This window comes from Mustela lutreola, chromosome 14 (assembly GCF_030435805.1).
Source record: "Mustela lutreola isolate mMusLut2 chromosome 14, mMusLut2.pri, whole genome shotgun sequence".
NCBI classification, from domain to species: domain Eukaryota; kingdom Metazoa; phylum Chordata; class Mammalia; order Carnivora; family Mustelidae; genus Mustela; species Mustela lutreola.
This window is the reverse complement of record NC_081303.1, coordinates 43,871,949-43,889,922: the sequence shown is the minus strand read 5'-3', so window position 1 is coordinate 43,889,922 and position 17,974 is coordinate 43,871,949. Positions and strand designations below refer to the sequence as shown.

At 33.6% G+C, this 17,974-nt stretch overlaps 1 protein-coding gene across 5 annotated transcripts in view; it reads left to right on the top strand.

Annotated features, from left to right (window-relative positions):
• The window catches only part of DENND1B (DENN domain containing 1B), a 277,522-nt gene that overhangs the window by 165,857 nt on the left and 93,691 nt on the right, over nt 1-17,974 (top strand). For all 5 annotated transcript variants that reach the window (XM_059147015.1, XM_059147012.1, XM_059147017.1 and 2 more), the window contains 2 exons: nt 1,199-1,300; nt 13,790-13,915. In XM_059147015.1, the coding sequence (XP_059002998.1) occupies nt 1,199-1,300; nt 13,790-13,915 (228 nt within the window). The remainder of the gene's footprint in view (nt 1-1,198; nt 1,301-13,789; nt 13,916-17,974) is intronic.

Genomic DNA, 17,974 nt, shown 5'->3' with positions numbered 1-17,974 from the left:
CATATTCTACACAAACACTATGGCTTTCTTAACCCATACAAATTCCCTACTCTAGACCACCATTTCCCTAGCAAACTTAACATTCTGCCTAAAATGCAGAGATTGGAAGTTCTAAATGGATCAAGGAAATTTGGTTCCTGAACAACTTAAAAAAATTGGTTTGACCAATTTAAAATTCAAGGTATTTAATAATTCTCAAGAATGGCTAATATTCAAGAATGTCATTTTTAAAAAAATACTATACTGAAGAAAAATACTACACTAAAATTAATTTACTTATTGCCAGTTGATCTATGCAATTATGGAATTCTGATAGATCTCATTAATGAGCACCTTATTTATTTGCATCAAAAAGTAATACTATTTGCTATAATTTAAATAAGGCAAATAGATTTATATAATTTTAATATATGTGTTAATTTAGGGAAAATAAACTTTTCTTTCTTTAAGGATTAAAAATTTGATGAAATTCTAATTTACTGTTATTAATCCACATATTGAGATAATTTGGCCATTTGATTAAAATGTCAAACAAATAAGACAAGTCAAACAATCTGATAGGCTGTGAAACTTGATCTGTTATATTAAATTCATGTGATAAATTTTACTAACAATTCCTTATTATGGCCATCTTTATCATTTTACTTATTCAACTTACAGTCCTCATTATCAGCTTATACTGAATTGATAGGGAAATACAGAGAACATGTTTATTTAAAACTTAGTTCACTTATAGAAGTCATACTTATTGGCTTATGTTAGTCCTACAATATGATTTATGCTTAAAAATAGGTATAGAAGTAGCCACAAGTTCCTGTATCAATAGGATCAAAAGTCATGTGATAAAGTTGTAAAGTTGGAGAGTTTAATGTAGCTGTGCCTATTTTGTGAGTTTTTGTTATAATATCTCTTTGGTAGTTAAATATATTCAACATCTCTAAACTAAATCAGTGTGTTTAGATGACCAAGCATTCTATTTTAAAGATTTTTTTTTTACCCAATCTTTTTGAATGATTATGAACAAACTTTCTTTCTCATAAGGCAGTCGTTTATATGTTCTTATAATAGAGGATTTTCCTTTTTTCTTTTCCCAAAGCTAATTATCATTAAGACAAATTTCTCTATATTTCTAAGCTCATTACAGTTTGGGAAGGAAAATATACTAAGATGTTTATTTATGATTGTGTTTTTTGAACAGAGAGTGAAAAATAAATCATTGGAGGATGTGGTTATGTTAAATGTTGACACAAACACTTTAGAATCACCATTTAATGACTTGAACAACCTACCGAGTGATGTGGTAAGTCTGAAGGCTATTTTGTGGTGTATATAGATAAAGATATAGATATAGACATAGTAATAGATATAGATAGATATGTTTTCTCCTGGACCTTTGAATTGCCAAGAGTTGTTTTCCCTAGTTTTCTATCTGAAGCAAAAGGGCTGAGTATGTGCATGGGTGTGAGAGGAATCTGTGTAGATTCTATATTTAACATTTTCTACCTTTTGGCAGTTGAGGAGATGTTGAATGGAACATCCTATTCCTATTGTAAAAGTAGGATCATAATTAAAAAGCTAGATGCATTCATTAGGCAGAGTTTCTTTAAACCTAAGTCTCTTCATCTCATCTTAATCATTATATTACAAAGTAGGCATTTCTGTCTGCCTAGTGGCATGTCTTGCAAAAGAATGAGAGAGTTTTTGAAGGCAAGGAGAAGAAGGGGGCCAATTACCGGCTTTTGCTTCCCTGCCACCTGCCAGTGCTTTTCCTTTTAATTAATGATCTGATGGCACTGGTCAATATAATAAGAAATGCTTGTACAGTTGGGGTCAGAAAATTCTGGCTTTGATCTCCCTCAACTTTCTGAAACATTTATTTGTTTTCTCTAAATTATTTCAGTTTTATTTTAATCTTTTCTATCCTGCTGAGGGCTGCAAGAATGAAAACCTACACTGTTTGTCATTTGCTTTGGCAGAGCAAAGACTGCTTACTTAGAATTCTATTTGTAAATTAAACTGCAAACCCAGTTTGTCATAAAAGACATCTGATCCTTTTGAAATGACGAAAACTGTCTTTTGTCTGTAAAGGCTGATAAATTAAGTGCCAGTTCTCTTCTGGTCTTTGATCTTGCAGAGGGTGTGTGTGTGTATGTGTGCGCGCGCGTGTGCACGCGCGCGGGTGTGTGTCTGCAGCTTATAATGGGATGTATTCTGTGTTTCATGTTAGTCACCAAAAGTGCATTTTTTTGGCCTTCGTATTCCTTAGAATAGGGCAAAAATGCAGACTAGTACTGTTTCTGTATATATATTAATGGCTACTTAAAAATATCTTTATAACATAGTTCTAAGTTAAAAATAACTCTCCTAAAAAAATCCACTTTTTTCAGGGATAGTAAAATTTGGAAATAAAAATCCACCATCATATATATTCCTGCAATATTGCAAGTACTTTGAAATCATTACCAAGGAGTTTGAAAAAGTGAATTTAAAAATTTCAAACTCAAAAAATACAGTAATACTGGCTTTAATTGTTCTTATGGCTAGTGATAGGAAAAATGTGATTTTAAAGTTAAAATCAGATTATTTATGCCCATAAATAACCTAAAATATATGCTGACCTTGAAGCAAATTAAATTGAACTACTTTATCTTACTGTAGTAAAATTTATGCTATGTATGAACAAATCCAAACCCAGGCCAGTAAAGAATTATATTATCTTTTTAGCTCATTATAACTAGATTGCCTCATTACAAAAATTTTGCAGAAGCTGCTAGAAATGATTAGAGTTATTCACTTAGAAATTCATCAAAGAATTCTTCATTGGATAGAAAAATAATTATGAAATAAAGTCCCAACTTTTACAAATATTGTCCTTATGTGCAATGCATTTCCTACTGTTAATGCCCTAATGAGAAAGGGTTGTTTATTGAAAAAGAAAAAAGGAAAAAAGAGGAGAAAGAAAAGACAGAAATAATTCCGTGTTTTTGTGTCATAAAAATTTTTATAGTCAGTTTCAGTGATGGTTGATTTTATTTCTTTGAGAAAAACAATCCTTAATAGTAATTCTTTCGATGGGTGATTCTTTTTTAATTGAGAAGTACTGTTTTCCCAGTAGGATGAGTTTGTTATTAAGATATTTATTTTAAGATGTGAAGAAGTTAAATAGTACTCGCAAAATGTGGAAGCCTAAAAATGTAAAATGACAGGAGGAACAATCTCCTTTATTTACACGTAAAGGTTAACGGTACATAACTGAAATTTTAAGAAATCATAATAAGGCACACTGCTAGGTGGTGTAGATATAATTATAGGTATGCTCGAAATTAAAGGCTACAGACTTACAGACAAATTTGAACAATGAATAAGTGGATACAACCCTGGGGTGGAACTAGGACCACTTGCTTAAAGTATGAGAGGTTGTAAAGTTATGATCATTTTCTAAAAATATTTTAGGTGATTGTTTGTTTAACCTCTCTCTAATAAATTTAGCTTTTTCATCAGTTTTCCAAAAGCTATCTCTTATAGTTCTGTAGGAAATCTGATAAAGTCATCGCATCATACTTTCTCTAAATATAAATGTTTTAAATGAGTTTTGTTAAAATTAACAAATGATCTTACTGAATTTTTTTGTGATTTGAATTAATAAGATACACTAGAATCCTGAAAAATTTTACTACTGGTATTGTTTGATTATTTAATAAATTAACTGATATTTAAAAGGGGTCCTTTTAAAAATCATCCACCAGAGCATTTAAATTATACTTACAGGCTAGATGACTTTCTATGCATGTGTACTCTATTACTGTGTCAGCTTGACCAGTGGTCTTGGCTGTTCAAAGGTCAGTGGTCACAGTTGTCCTGAATTACTAGTTCTTTTTTCCTGTGGACCCTCTGCTGTGTTGCATGCTGTAATCTTCTTAATGGCTTCATTCCAATATTCACACATAATATTTTAGATTTATTGACTGTTAGAAATACTACCATGCCAGTAGCAGTTCCGCTACTCTTAAGGTATTTAAAATTGGAAAAATAAATCAGGGCAAGGCATTCAGGAATCCTTTGTTTTCCTTAAGAGAAGGGAAAAAACTCTCTTCCTGTCTTCTGACAAGAACACTTGCTTTTTGATTTCATCATTTCACTATAGATTTGGATCATTAAAAGAAAAAAAAATTTATTGAGAGTGATTTTAACGATATTAATTATTACATGGACTATCTTTTAAAAGCAGTAGATCCATTGAAATGTTCTTTTGTAGTTTTCTGTCTTCATGCACTGTGATTTTATTTCTTAGTGGCTATGTCAAATATGGATACGCTCAAACATGTAGGTTGTTTTTATATAAAAAAATAAATTTTAGGGCTATGTAACAATATCAGTTCAGTTTAGTATTACTGTTGTATGTTTTTAAGTGTGGGGAAATTGAAACAGTTGAATTAAATACAACATTTGAAATTTCAAGTGAGTGCATTTTAATCTAAGATAATGTACTATTGACACCTCCTCATTCCAAATATATATACAAATTTAGTTTTCGATTATATAATAAATTAAAATGTTCTATTTCTAAGGTGCTACTGCTTATTTTAATTTTTATCATCATTAACATTTTTAAAAAGAATTTGGAGAATTGTTAACTGTTTCAAAAATAAATAGGATAACTCACTTGTTAGAAAATTAAGCTAATTAGAATTATAATGAGATTTAGGAAATCTCTTCATGAGAAAATGAAGTTGGAACAATTATAAACTAATTCTCATAGATGAAAGCAGGTTAGAATTGACATCTGAAAAAGTTACATGCATTAAAATATCCATTACCAGGAAAGTGAATTTTGGCCTGTGTTGCTTAACAGTCTTTAAATAAGTTTAGCTCATTAGATTGTAAGAAAATAATATACTCTCAGGCTAATATACTTACTCCTATTTTAGATAAGAAGATGAAGACACAGAAAGTATACTGTTAATGGTATTTCTAGAACTTTAGTTCATATAGGATAATCCTATCATACTTATGCCCCAAACTCTAGATCATGGTCCCTCTCATATAAACATGATATACAGTGTAATGAGTAACTGTTTTAGAATTTAATATAGAAGCTTACTCTCTATTCTAATCTTGCTGAAGAAATATCAGTAGATCCGTTTGATTTAGATTAGGATTGTTAATACTTTTAAAAACTTATTTACATCTTATGTAACACACTATTGGAAAATGATTATTTTTATTTTCTGTTATGAGGTTATGAACATAGTACAGTTAAGGTTGTGCAATTCACTATATGCCCTGGTATGTTATAGGATAGCTACATTTAGTAGAAACCATATTTGATTACTAAAATATTGAAAATACTTTATTATAAAATGGGGTTCTCTAAAATATTTTGCATCTTTTAGTGATATTATAATGTATCACATGAAGGAAAGGTTAATTGTTTTATTGTGCAGTGAAAAGCAAAGACACCAATTGCTCTGAATCACCACAAATCATTAAATTAAAAGCCTGAAGACCTGGAGAAAAGCCCCAAAACACTGACTTTAAGTAAAAATGTAAGATAACTGCATTCAAGTGAGCTAATTAATTTTGGAATAAGTTTGGAAAAGAGTTGGCTATTTCAGAGAATTTTCTTAAATCAGCTTTATAAAAAATGAAAGTATGTAAACAAATTTAACTCTTGCAACTGTGCGTAGAGTTAATAGATATGTTTAAATCTTGTATATTTCCTCCAACCTAACATGAAGGTTTAATATGTTAAATTGTCATATGTTATAAAGAAAAAAAAGGACCCCAGAGAATATTATATTAGTTCCAGGTTTGCCACAGCTCTGCTAGTATCCTTATCATATTTACCAGTAAATAAAGTCCCCAGCAAATTTTTGGAGTGGCCAGGTTAGAAAGATAAACTGAATTCATTCAAGTTCTAGAGTAATTTAGAGGACTTTTTTGTTGGGGGGGGGGGTGGCTTGTGGTCAATAGAGTAGACTTTAGGAGACAAATACTGCTTTCAGTTTTCCCCTGGAGAAATGCAGTCCTGCTCTCTCCTCCATCTCCTGCTGTCAGAATTCAGGCACCTAGATGTACAGGGCTTTGTAAACAGTAGTCATTCAGTAAGTGATGGCTGAAGGGAAACGTAATTGCGTTTCTTTTGTCTTTTGTAATAGAAGTTGCTTTTAAAGTCCCTGTTTAGAGTTATTTCTTAGAACATTTTATAAGGATATTTTCATCTTTTATAGTAATAAAAAGAAGAAACCTGGATGCATGTTTATCATATACTTTTTTGGTTGTGAGTGGAACTTATTTCCTCTCTCTGGAGAGGGAGACTGTGTTGTGATGCCCGTCATTGTGCTTCTGCACAGGACTTTGGGTGTCTGTGGAAACTCAATATTCTTTTAAATATATTCAGAGACATGATTGTTTATAACAGGTGTTTTGTTGTTGTTTGTAAGTAAACTATAGATTTTGCTATTTTTTTTTAATAGATAAAACACTCATATTTTGCTGAATTTTAATTTTTTTTTTATTTTTTTTTAATTTTTTTGTTTTTTATAAACATATATTTTTATCCCTAGGGGTACAGGTCTGTGAATCACCAGGTTTACACACTTCACAGCACTCACCAAATCACATGCCCTCCCCAATGTCCATAATCCCACCCCCTTCTCCCAAACCCCCTCCCCCCGGCAACCCTCCGTTTGTTTTGTGAGATCAAGAGTCACTTATGGTTTGTCTCCCTCCCAATCCCATCTTGTTTCATTTATTCTTCTTCTACCCATTAAGCCTCCATGTTGCATCAAGCTGGTGCAGCCACTCTGGAAAACAGCATGGAGGTTCCTCAAAATGTTGAAAATAGAACTGCCCTATGACCCAGCAATTGCACTATTGGGTATTTACCCTAAAGATACAAATGTAGTGATCCAAAGGGGCACATGCACCCGAATGTTTATAGCAGCAATGTCCACAATAGCCAAACTATGGAAAGAACCTAGATGTCCATCAACAGATGAATGGATCAAGAAGATGTGGTATATATAGATTTTGCTATTTTTGTACCTTTTTCTTTTTTTAAATCTAAACTTTAAATATAAAAGCAAAACAAAACAAAACAAAACAAAAACCCAAATGTTAAAACCTTAATTAACTGGGCTTCCAAACTTTTAAAAGGTCTTTGTTATTTACTCCCAACTGAGTAAGAGAATCTATCCCTCCTACTGCAGTGAACAGACTTTAGCAGTTCACTTCTTTATGTCTCTGTACTTTTGCCATTTTACAGTTGATTTATAGTTTGTTACTTACAGTGATTTTAAGTACTCATGAAGTTCCTTGGCTTTCTCATAGGTTTTCATTTCCAACTAAATTACCTAGCCTTTCTCTGAATGTCTTTTTTTTTCTTTTTCCCCTGTAACATCTTAATGGGATGCTTCTCTCTCTTCTTACTGCTAATACATACTTACATATATACATATATACTTAAATGTGAAGACCCTGATTTGGGCTTTAAAGATAATTTCCAATTTGTTTCTAGTCCTTTAAGTTCTTGGCTTTTCCACATTCAAGAGAGTTTTTTGTATGCATGATACTGTGTGCACTGTCACAACAGTGGTTTCCAAATATTGCTGATATCATAATAACTTCATGAACTTTTCAATGAATTATGTTCCTGGGCCCCATCATAGATATTCTGATCCATTGAACTAGAGAAATTAATGTAGAAGTGTGATAGGTTGCTTATTTACTTATTTATTAATTCATTCAGTCATTCATTTGATTATTTATCAAGCACCTATTATAATGCCTGTATTATGCTAGGAGCTGAGTGAACAGGAGGTCATAATATACTGCTCTCATGGAACTCACATTCCATTCATCTGAACCTAACCACATGGTCATACCAAGCCATGAGGCATGTTGGAAAATAGCTGGGTCAACATAAGGAGGTTGAGTAAGCTAGTTAAAACTTAGGATTTCTTTTACCAAAGAGAGGGAGAGTCAATGTTAGCAGACCAGTAGTCATCTTGCCATAACTAAGCTGAAATGAAAATGATTTTAGCCAAACTGAGATATCATTCTTATCAGTCGAAATCCTCAGATTAGCCATTTGTGGTGCAGCTGAGCTCAATGTGTCAAAATACCTGTTCCAGAATTGGCCTGAATGATAAGTGTGAGTAAGCTGTGCAAAGTGAGAGGAGTAGGAATAGCATGTACAAAGATTCTACTGTGGGGAAGTGGTTGGCAAGTTCAAGAAATGGAAAGTCTTGTAGAGTTGTAGCAAAATGAACAAGAGAGAGAGTTATGTAAAATGAGGTTGTGGAGATAGGTGGTGCCATCAAAAAAGATCTGTAGTTCTTGTTAGGGACATTTGGACTTTATTGGAAATTTATTGGAGATATTTAGCCAAGAGATAATGTGATCTACTTTGAATTCTAAAAAATATCATCTTGGGGTCTAGGTCCTGAAGTTTTCTCAGTATAAGGAATGAAGCAGGAAGATCCACTGAAATGGTTGAGACCATTTGCAGTAGTCTAGGTAGAGATGCTAGTTGCTCGAACTTGATAGTCGCAGATGTAGAGAAAAGTGGATAGATTTGAATCTCCATCAGAGGACTAACTGACAGTGCTTGGTGATATGTTACATATGGGAGATGAAAAAGGGTCAGGTGTTGAGGAAGCCCTGCAAGATATCTTTTTGAGTAACTGGATGAATGGAAGTGACGTTGATTGTGGAGATGCTGGCCCATCATTGGGCTTGTGGAGGAGCAATTGGATTGTCTTCTTTTTATAATGGCCTTTGAAAGGAAAATAGTTAGAACTGACCCTATGTTAATTAAGTTTTGATAGGTAATTTAAGCATAAAAGAGACCAGGGTAATGATACCCTTCACAGATATATCCTGTGCTTTTCATTTAAAATGGTTACTGTTTTAATCCTTAAGTAGAATCTCACTAAAAAATTACATTAAGAGGATAGGGTATTGGGGCGCCTGGGTGGCTCAGTGGGTTAAAGCCTCTGCCTTTGGCTCAGGTCTTGATCTCAGGGTCCTGGGATTGAGGCCCTCGTCGGGCTCTCTGCTCAGCAGGGAGCCTCTTCTCTTCCTCTCTCTCTGCCTGCCTCTCTGCCTACTTGTGATCTCTGTCTGTCAAATAAATAAGTAAAATCTTAAAAAAAAAAAAAAGAGCATAGAGTATTAATTTTGTTTCTAAAAAACCCTGGACATTAGAAGGATTAAAGAAATGTAGGGATTTTTCATGTGATGACCATAAGATGTTTCAAGGGAGAATACAACTTTTTATCTTTGTAACTTTTTTCCAAAGCAGGTAAGTTGAAGCTCTAACTTTTCTAAATGGATGTGGATTCTCTAGTACAGTGTAGTTCACAAAAGGAGGTATTTAAAAACATCAGAGGGGTGTTTTAGTGTTGTGTAGTTTATCTAAATATTATTTCTGGACATTTATTTTTACTTTCTGCTCTTTACCCTGGTGTTTATCTTTGTGATCCTAAAGAGCAAAATTAAAATTTCTGGGTATAAGGGTTAATTTATGTTTCCTGAAAAGACACATCTTAAAGTCAAGAGAAAAATCTGTCACTTCTCTGAAAAACTCAGCTCCTTTAATGTGCTCTCCCTTCCTAACTCCCGGTTGGCATAATTACTTCATTACTCAGACTGTGTGCACGTGTCTTGCACTCTTTTAATTTATACCTGTTTGTTATGTTTACTCATGTAATTCCCTACTTTTATTCATAGTCACTTTAGTGTTAAGAGGGTAAAAATGGAGAATTGTTGGTAATATTCATGTTGCAGTGAACTCCCGCTGTGTTCAACCCAGGTTATAATTCCTCCCGTGGATGGCTGCTTGGAAGCCTGAATTCTCACTGTATGAAAGGAATTTAAACATTTGATAAGAGCCATGGAATGATATTTATTTCTGAAGTTCTTTTCACTGTTTAACTTTATTTTTTAGTCTAGTATACTTTATTAGACTTAGAAAGACAATTTATTCACAGATTAAATAATAAAATCAGATATCAGTTTTGAAGTAGTCTTTAGCCATTGGAGTTTGAGGCTTGCTTACTTTCGTAAGAATTTTCAGTGTTTCATAATGGGATTGTGTGATGAGAGCCAGGTGACTCAAGTTCCAAAGGCTCTTCTGAGTTCAGGGTTACATGTGAATATAAACTTGATGATTTGTGGGAAAAATGTGCATTTATTTCATAATTAAATTTAGAAGTTTGGAAATTAAAGCAGAAATGCCATTTCCCAGATGAAATATTGAAAAAGTACAGAGGAGACATCACCAATTTTTATAGATAAAAACTGCTAAAAGCTAATTAGCACTGCAGAGGGCATTGGTAATTGGTGATAATTTACTCCAATGATCTAAAGGACAGAAACAGCAAGGTTAACACAGTCACTTTGTTTTAGAGTCATATCTTTCTGTCTAAAACGGATTTTTTAATAAGATTTTATTTATTTTTTTGACAGAGATCACAAGTAGGCAGAGAGGCAGGCAGAGAGAGAGAGAGGAGGAAGCAGGCTCCCTGCTGAGCAGAGAGCCCGATGTGGGGCTTGATCCCAGGACCTTGAGATCATGGCCTGAGCCGAAGGCAGAGGCTTTAACCCACTGAGCCATCCAGGTGCCCCTAAAACTGATTTTTTAAAATTCTATTTCATTCTTACAAACTATTTTTGAGCATTCATTTGTGCATCCAAGAAACAGTTAACTCACCTGCCCTCTTGGTCTCTGAAAAATAGGAACAACTTCAGATCTACTTACTGACAGTCAAAGCCCTCCTAGAGTAGGTCAAAGAAAACCTTTTCGAGCAGTTTGTGAAGGTTGAAGTAATGTAGATATAAGCAGAGTAACAATGTAACTGTATTTCTTACCAGGCAATGTTTTAGTCTTACATCTCACATTGGATAGTATGCTCATGTAGAAAAGTACTATTCAGTGGAAATATGAGCCACATATACAATTTTAAATTTTCTGGTAACTATGTTGAAAGTAAAATAATGGGTGAAATTAATTTTAATATATTTTGTTTAACCAAATGTTCAAAAATACTGTTTTGTTATGAAATCAATATAAAATTTATTAATGAGTTGTTTTACTTTTGGGGGGTAGTAAGTCTTCAAAATCCAGTGTATATTTTACACTTAAAGCAAATCCCCATTTGGATTAGTCACATTTCAAGTGGCTACTGTATTGGACCACCGAGTTCTAGAACAAGTGTTTTCTGAGGGATCCCAGGAACTACCTTGAATTTTGGAGGTGAAGGCCCCATATTTACAGTTTGGCTAGGAAGGGCTTGTGGCAAAATGATTAAGATCCTAGCTAGCTTAAAAAGTACTGAATTCAGCATCTAAAACCTTGGGTTAAAGAAGGCTAAGGCATGGTTTGACTTGCCTGCATTCACTCTAAGTGTGTATTATGATTGTCCTAAGAATACTTAGTTTGTGGAGAGCTGAACTGTCAATTTCATGTTTTATAGAAAAGTACACTTTGAAGAATTTTCTTTTGCTAAGATGTAAGTAAGGCATGACATTTTAAATTTTTTAATTTTCAAAAGTAAATTAAAAATAATGAAACCATTTACTTTTTATAATACATGGAAAGACATATTTCTTCCATCATAAGCCTTTTTTTGTGGGGGGCAGTTATTAAATACATGTATTGATATTCACTTCCATTGTTTTTCATTAAAGGCAGTTGAAGCTTAAAAAATAACATTATTACAAACTTTAAAATAAAAGACAAGTCATAAGACTTTGATTTTGTATCATTTAGCTACATTGTTTGAATATGTAGGTTGCCTTAAAATGTGCATTTATTGAGTTTAGATTTTAATAATAAAAACTTCCTCTTAAATGAATCGTGATTTATGCACTTTGTGGGCTAAATGAATTAGACTCCAAACTTTTATCTGAATCTATGGAGCTTGGATATAAATTGAAAAGATCACAGCTATGGGGAGAAGACCTATACTGCAAAGGCCTTTCTGCATAGATTATAAACATCATAACTCAATAATTTTTTCAAAACTGTGGTTATAATTGGACCCAATGGGGGTCTCTTTCTTTGATCAGATCACAGTAACTGTGACTTTACACTGGAAAATGTCACTACTGTGAAGGTTTATCACCTGTAGAGCTGGTCTTTCCTCTGATGCTGTGTTCATTTCTCATTAGCATTATTCAAAGTTTAGTTGTTAATTAGGTTGACACTTCAATTACAATCATCATCTACAGGAGTAGTCAGGGCTGCTTGCATAAAGAAATTTTTAAAAATACCCTTCCTTGGGTATATGTGTAAAGGAGAAATGACATTATTTTATTTTGTTATCTGGTGGTTTCATAAGGTTCAGAATATGCTCTGTAAGGGAGCTATCCAACCACAATTTCTCCCATCGGTTTTGTTTTCTTGAAAAAAAAAAAGGGTTTTTATGTGACTTCATGTTCCCATGTAAAGCATCAATGAGGAATGATAAGAGCACCAATATTTTTAAAGTGTAGACAGTGTAGTTTTCTATAACGCATGAAAGGAATTGGTCAGGTGAATTAAATGATAGGAACGTATCACATCATTTCCCTTTTAAAAAATTAGAGTATGTGTCAGGATTGTGATTATACCTACAGAATACTCATCTAAGTAAGGGTCGTTCATAAATAGTAACCATTCTATAAGATACTTGCAAATTTTGCAATGTTTGGAAATTTATCGTCTTCTTATTTCATAATACTCTTCTTAGTGGGCTATTTAGCATATGCTAGCTCATTTTGGCATTTCTTTTTTGTTTTAATACCCTAAAAATGATTATTATGTAGAATTATAGCCAGTCAAGTTTTTAAATAGTCCAAGAAAGTAGAAATCAAAATATGCTTGTTTCTCTCTATGAATTATTGGTTAAATAAACCGGAACTTGAAGGACAGAAATGTATGAAAAATGATAACAAATTTGGATGCCTTGAGAAATTATGCAAACTCCTGAGAAATAAATATTTCTTTGATTTAAAAATATTAATCTGATTACTGGTTCATAAAGCGATGACATCGAACTCAAACCCAGCACATTGTGGTGGGGGAAAAACTGGACAGAACTGGGTTGAAATTTCAGTCTTGCCATGCAGTAGCTGTATAGGGAGGGCAAACTGATTCACATCTTTAAGCGCCTGTTTCTTCATTCATAAATAGCAATACAAATGTCTTTCTTAGAAGGCTGTGAAAACTGAGACTCTGTATAACATGTGCATAACGTGATTCTCTACTCATGGTAGGTTCTCAATCACTTTAACTTCTCCCCCCTCTTTTTGTCTAATAATGGTGAAAACTATTCAACAAACGAGTAGAAAATTGGATATGCAAATGAGACTTCCAAAAATAAAATTAAATGGTAAGTGATCCTGGAGGACCTGTAACAAATAACCTTACATGGCAGAAATGAACGATTCCTACCGGCTTCTTCTCAAAACAAGTAGACACATGTTGTAATTGCTAAAAATCTGCAGAAAAGTGGCTCACAGGCAGTTTACCGTAAAATAATTAAAGCTTATTTATGTCAAGAGGCCTTGGGAAAAAAAGAGAGCATAAACCAATTTGCATTAGCACGTTACTATCGGCCCCTGCTTTCGTTTCAATTAACAGACCAGCAGGTGCTCTCTGCAGTTAAAAAGATAAGCTATCAGGGAGGAGGATGAGTTTTTGGCTGACCTGCAGACACTGTGGTTTGCCTGCTGATTGGGTTCGTACCTCGCTGTACCAATTTCTGAGGTGTTAATTTAACTGGTCCTCTCTGTCATGCAGGTCTCGGCCCTGAAAAATAAACTGAAGAAGCAGTCTACAGCTACGGGTGATGGAGTAGCTAGGGCCTTTCTTAGGGCACAGGCTGCTTTGTTTGGATCCTACAGAGATGCACTGAGATACAAACCTGTAAGCGTTTTATTTCATCCCTATTTTAATTTGCTTTTTTAATGCTTCTTTAGAATGGGCAGAGAAAAGAAACATTTTACTATCACACACAGAGAAAGTGTCATAAAGGTCTTTTAAAATCCAAAATAATGTGCTTTAAGGCATTGTGCCCTGTGTCCAATTCCTTGACTTTTCAGTTTTAGTTCTTTTAGTAACCTTTAATTATTTCCCACATTCTTTGGCACATCATCTTATGTATTGTTCTAAAGTGGCTTACCTCTTAACTAATTAATGAATTGTATTAATGAGTTTTAATGTAACCACCTGACCTTAAAATCATTAAGAAATTATCTAGACAGTTGGGTTTCATAGATTAATCCATTTAGAAGTCTGTACAAAGTGGAAATTTAAAAATATAGGAGCTTGCAAATTTTGCAATGTTTGGAAATTTATCGTCTTATTTCATAATACTCTTCTTAGTGGGCTATTTAGCATATGCTAGCTCATTTTGGCATATGATTATTATGTAGAATTATAGCCAGTCAAGTTTTTAAATAGTCCAAGAAAGTAGAAATCAAAATATGCTTGTTTCTCTCTATGAATTATTGGTTAAATATATTAGTCTGATTTTAATGAAAATAATTACACTACCCTTCCATGACCAGCTGACTATGTTGTAATGGATAAAAAACATTGAGTTAGTAATAAATAGTAAGACATGCTATCTAATAAGAATTCCACTGTTATTAAGCTGTGTAACCTTGACCCATTTCCTTGGTCTCTCTAGACTTTGATCTTCTCATTTGGAAAATGAGATTTCTTATACTTTACCTATCTACTTTTCAGAATTGTACCTATCATATCCTATCATAAACCATGAAACACTAAACATGCGTGAATGGGTTATATCCTTTCTAAACTGGCTTCTCAATTAGTAGTTCCCACCCAATAGCTCTTATGTCTCTGAGGAGTTACTGAGTTACTAGGAGTCCTTAAATGGATAGGTAGATCAACTGCTGTCTCTAGAGAAGTACATATGTCTAATTTGCATGCTAATCTTTTTGAAATATGTGTCTGTTTTTTAAAGCTTTGTAGAAGTCATAATACTGCACATACTATACATATTGAGAAACACATGGGGGAGTCTTTAAAAATTATCGACAGTTACATGGTTTCATTTATTAAAAGACTGGAAACCAATCATCTGTACTAATAAAATTGTAAAATCAGCTGGTTGTCAAATTTTTTTTTTTAAAACAAGTTGATTTCAAGTTTACAGTACAGGAGGTAAATGTAAAAGTACCACTTAGCTTACATTTTGCCACATTTAAGTAATTTTTAATCTTTGCAGGCTGCATTTTTCTTTTCCTTTTTAAATTTGTGAAGGACTTCAGATTTGAGGAAAGCAAATTGAAGAGAAAATTTCCTTAAATGATTTCAATTGCCAGTTGAACAGATAGGGGATTACGTTTTCAATGACTGATTTTTTTTTTCAAAGCCAGATTCCCAATTTCAGCAGGAAAATACATAATTTCATTAGAGAATATCTTTCCTGTTTATGGATCACATCTTATTATAAACTTCTTTGATAACTTATCTACCTTTTTCCTTTTTATGTTTTGTGTTTTATTTTTCCCTGCTAATTCTTTCTGTAAGTTGGAGGACAGTATTCTTATTCTGTATGTTTTTATATTTCTTCTGAATCTTGAATGAAAGCTTAATCTTTAAAGTATACTAAATTCTATTAAAGTATACTAAATTTTGATACTTTCTATTTTCAAAAGAAATAGTTTTTTCAGAAAATTATTTCTTTGTTGTGTATAAAGTATATTTTGTTGTCATTTAGGCATTATCTTTGCAAATTACTCGATATTTTAATTTATTAAAAGTATACTTTTTATTTTGTGAACTCTTTTGGACATTTATATAATAGGTATATATCTTTAATATATTTTCTGATTAATATTAAAAAAGAGCCATGTTTACAAGTTACAATTATTTCATGGTTTTGTCTCTTTTTATAAAAATATCTCGGTGGTGTCCTCTAGCTATTAGAGTACAACTGGAAAAAAAATCAATTAATAGCTTTAAATGAATATGACTTTAAAAAAAAAAGATTTTATTTATTTATTTGACAGAGAGAGAAATCACAAGTGGGCAGAGAGGTAAGTAGGGAGGGACGGAAGCAGGCCTCTGCTGAGCAGGGAGCCCAATGTGGGGCTTGATCCCAGGACCCTGAGATCATGACCTGAGCCAAAGGCAGAGGCTTAACCCACTGAGCCACCCAGGAACCCCATGAATATGACTTTTTTAACTGGGTATTACTTTCCAAATTTTATGATTATTTATATATATATATACATATATATATATGTATATATATATATATAAAAGCAAACTATTCTTATTATGTTATTTCTCTTACATTGCCAAAATTAGACCTGTACATTAGTCACAGAACTGTCCTTCAAGACCCTCACAATGGGCAAGCAGTCTGTCTTTACTTTTTTTTTTTTTTTTAGATAAATTATATATATATTTTTTAATTTTTTATTTTTTATAAACATATATTTTTATCCCCAGGGGTACAGGTCTGTGAATCACCAGGTTTACACACTTCACAGCACTCACCAAATCACATACCCTCCCCAATGTCCATAATCCCACCCCCTTCTCCCAAACCCCCTCCCCCCAGCAACCCTCAGTTTGTTTTGTGAGATTAAGAGTCACTTATGGTTTGTCTCCCTCCCAATCCCATCTTGTTTCATTTATTCTTCTTCTACCCACTTAAGCCTCCATGTTGTATCAACACTTCCTCATATCAGGGAGATCATATGATAGTTGTCTTTCTCTGCTTGACTTATTTCGCTAAGCATGATACGCTCTAGTTCCATCCATGTTGTTGCAAATGGCAAGATTTCATTTCTTTTGATGGCTGCATAGTATTCCATTGTGTATATATACCACATCTTCTTGATCCATTCATCTGTTGATGGACATCTAGATTCTTTCCATAGTTTGGCTATTGTGGACATTGCTGCTATAAACATTCGAGTGCATGTGCCCCTTTGGATCACTACATTTGTATCTTTAGGGTAAATACCCAATAGTGCAATTGCTGGGTCATAGGGCAGTTCTATTTTCAACATTTTGAGGAACCTCCATGCTGTTTTCCAGAGTGGCTGCACCAGCTTGCATTCCCACCAACAGTGTAGGAGGGTTCCCCTTTCTCCGCATCCTCGCCAGCATCTGTCATTTCCTGACTTGTTGATTTTAGCCATTCTGACTGGTGTGAGGTGATATCTCATTGTGGTTTTGATTTGTATTTCCCTGATGCCGAGTGATATGGAGCACTTTTTCATGTGTCTGTTGGCCATCTGGATGTCTTCTTTGCAGAAATGTCTGTTCATGTCCTCTGCCCATTTCTTGATTGGATTATTTGTTCTTTGGGTGTTGAGTTTGCTAAGTTCTTTATAGATTCTGGACACTAGTCCTTTATCTGATATGTCGTTTGCAAATATCTTCTCCCATTCTGTCAGTTGTCTTTTGATTTTGTTAACTGTTTCCTTTGCTGTGCAAAAGCTTTTGATCCTGATGAAATCCCAGTAGTTCATTTTTTCCCTTGCTTCCCTTGCCTTTTGCGTTGTTCCTAGGAAGATGTTGCTGCAGCAGAGGTCGAAGAGGTTGCTGCCCGTATTCTCCTCAAGGATTTTGATGGATTCCTTTCGTACATTGAGGTCCTTCATCCATTTTGAGTCTATTTTTGTGTGTGGTGTAAGGGAATGGTCCAATTTCATTTTTCTGCATGTGGCTGTCCAATTTTCCCAGCACCATTTATTGAAAAGGCTGTCTTTTTTCCATTGGACATTCTTTCCTGCTTTGTCGAAGATTAGTTGACCATAGATTTGAGGGTCTATTTCTGGGCTCTCTATTCTGTTCCATTGATCTATGTGTCTGTTTTTGTGCCAGTACCATGCTGTCTTGATGATGACAGCTTTGTAATAGAGCCTGAAGTCCGGAATTGTGATGCCACCAACGTTGGCTTTCTTTTTCAATATCCCTTTGGCTATTCGAGGTCTT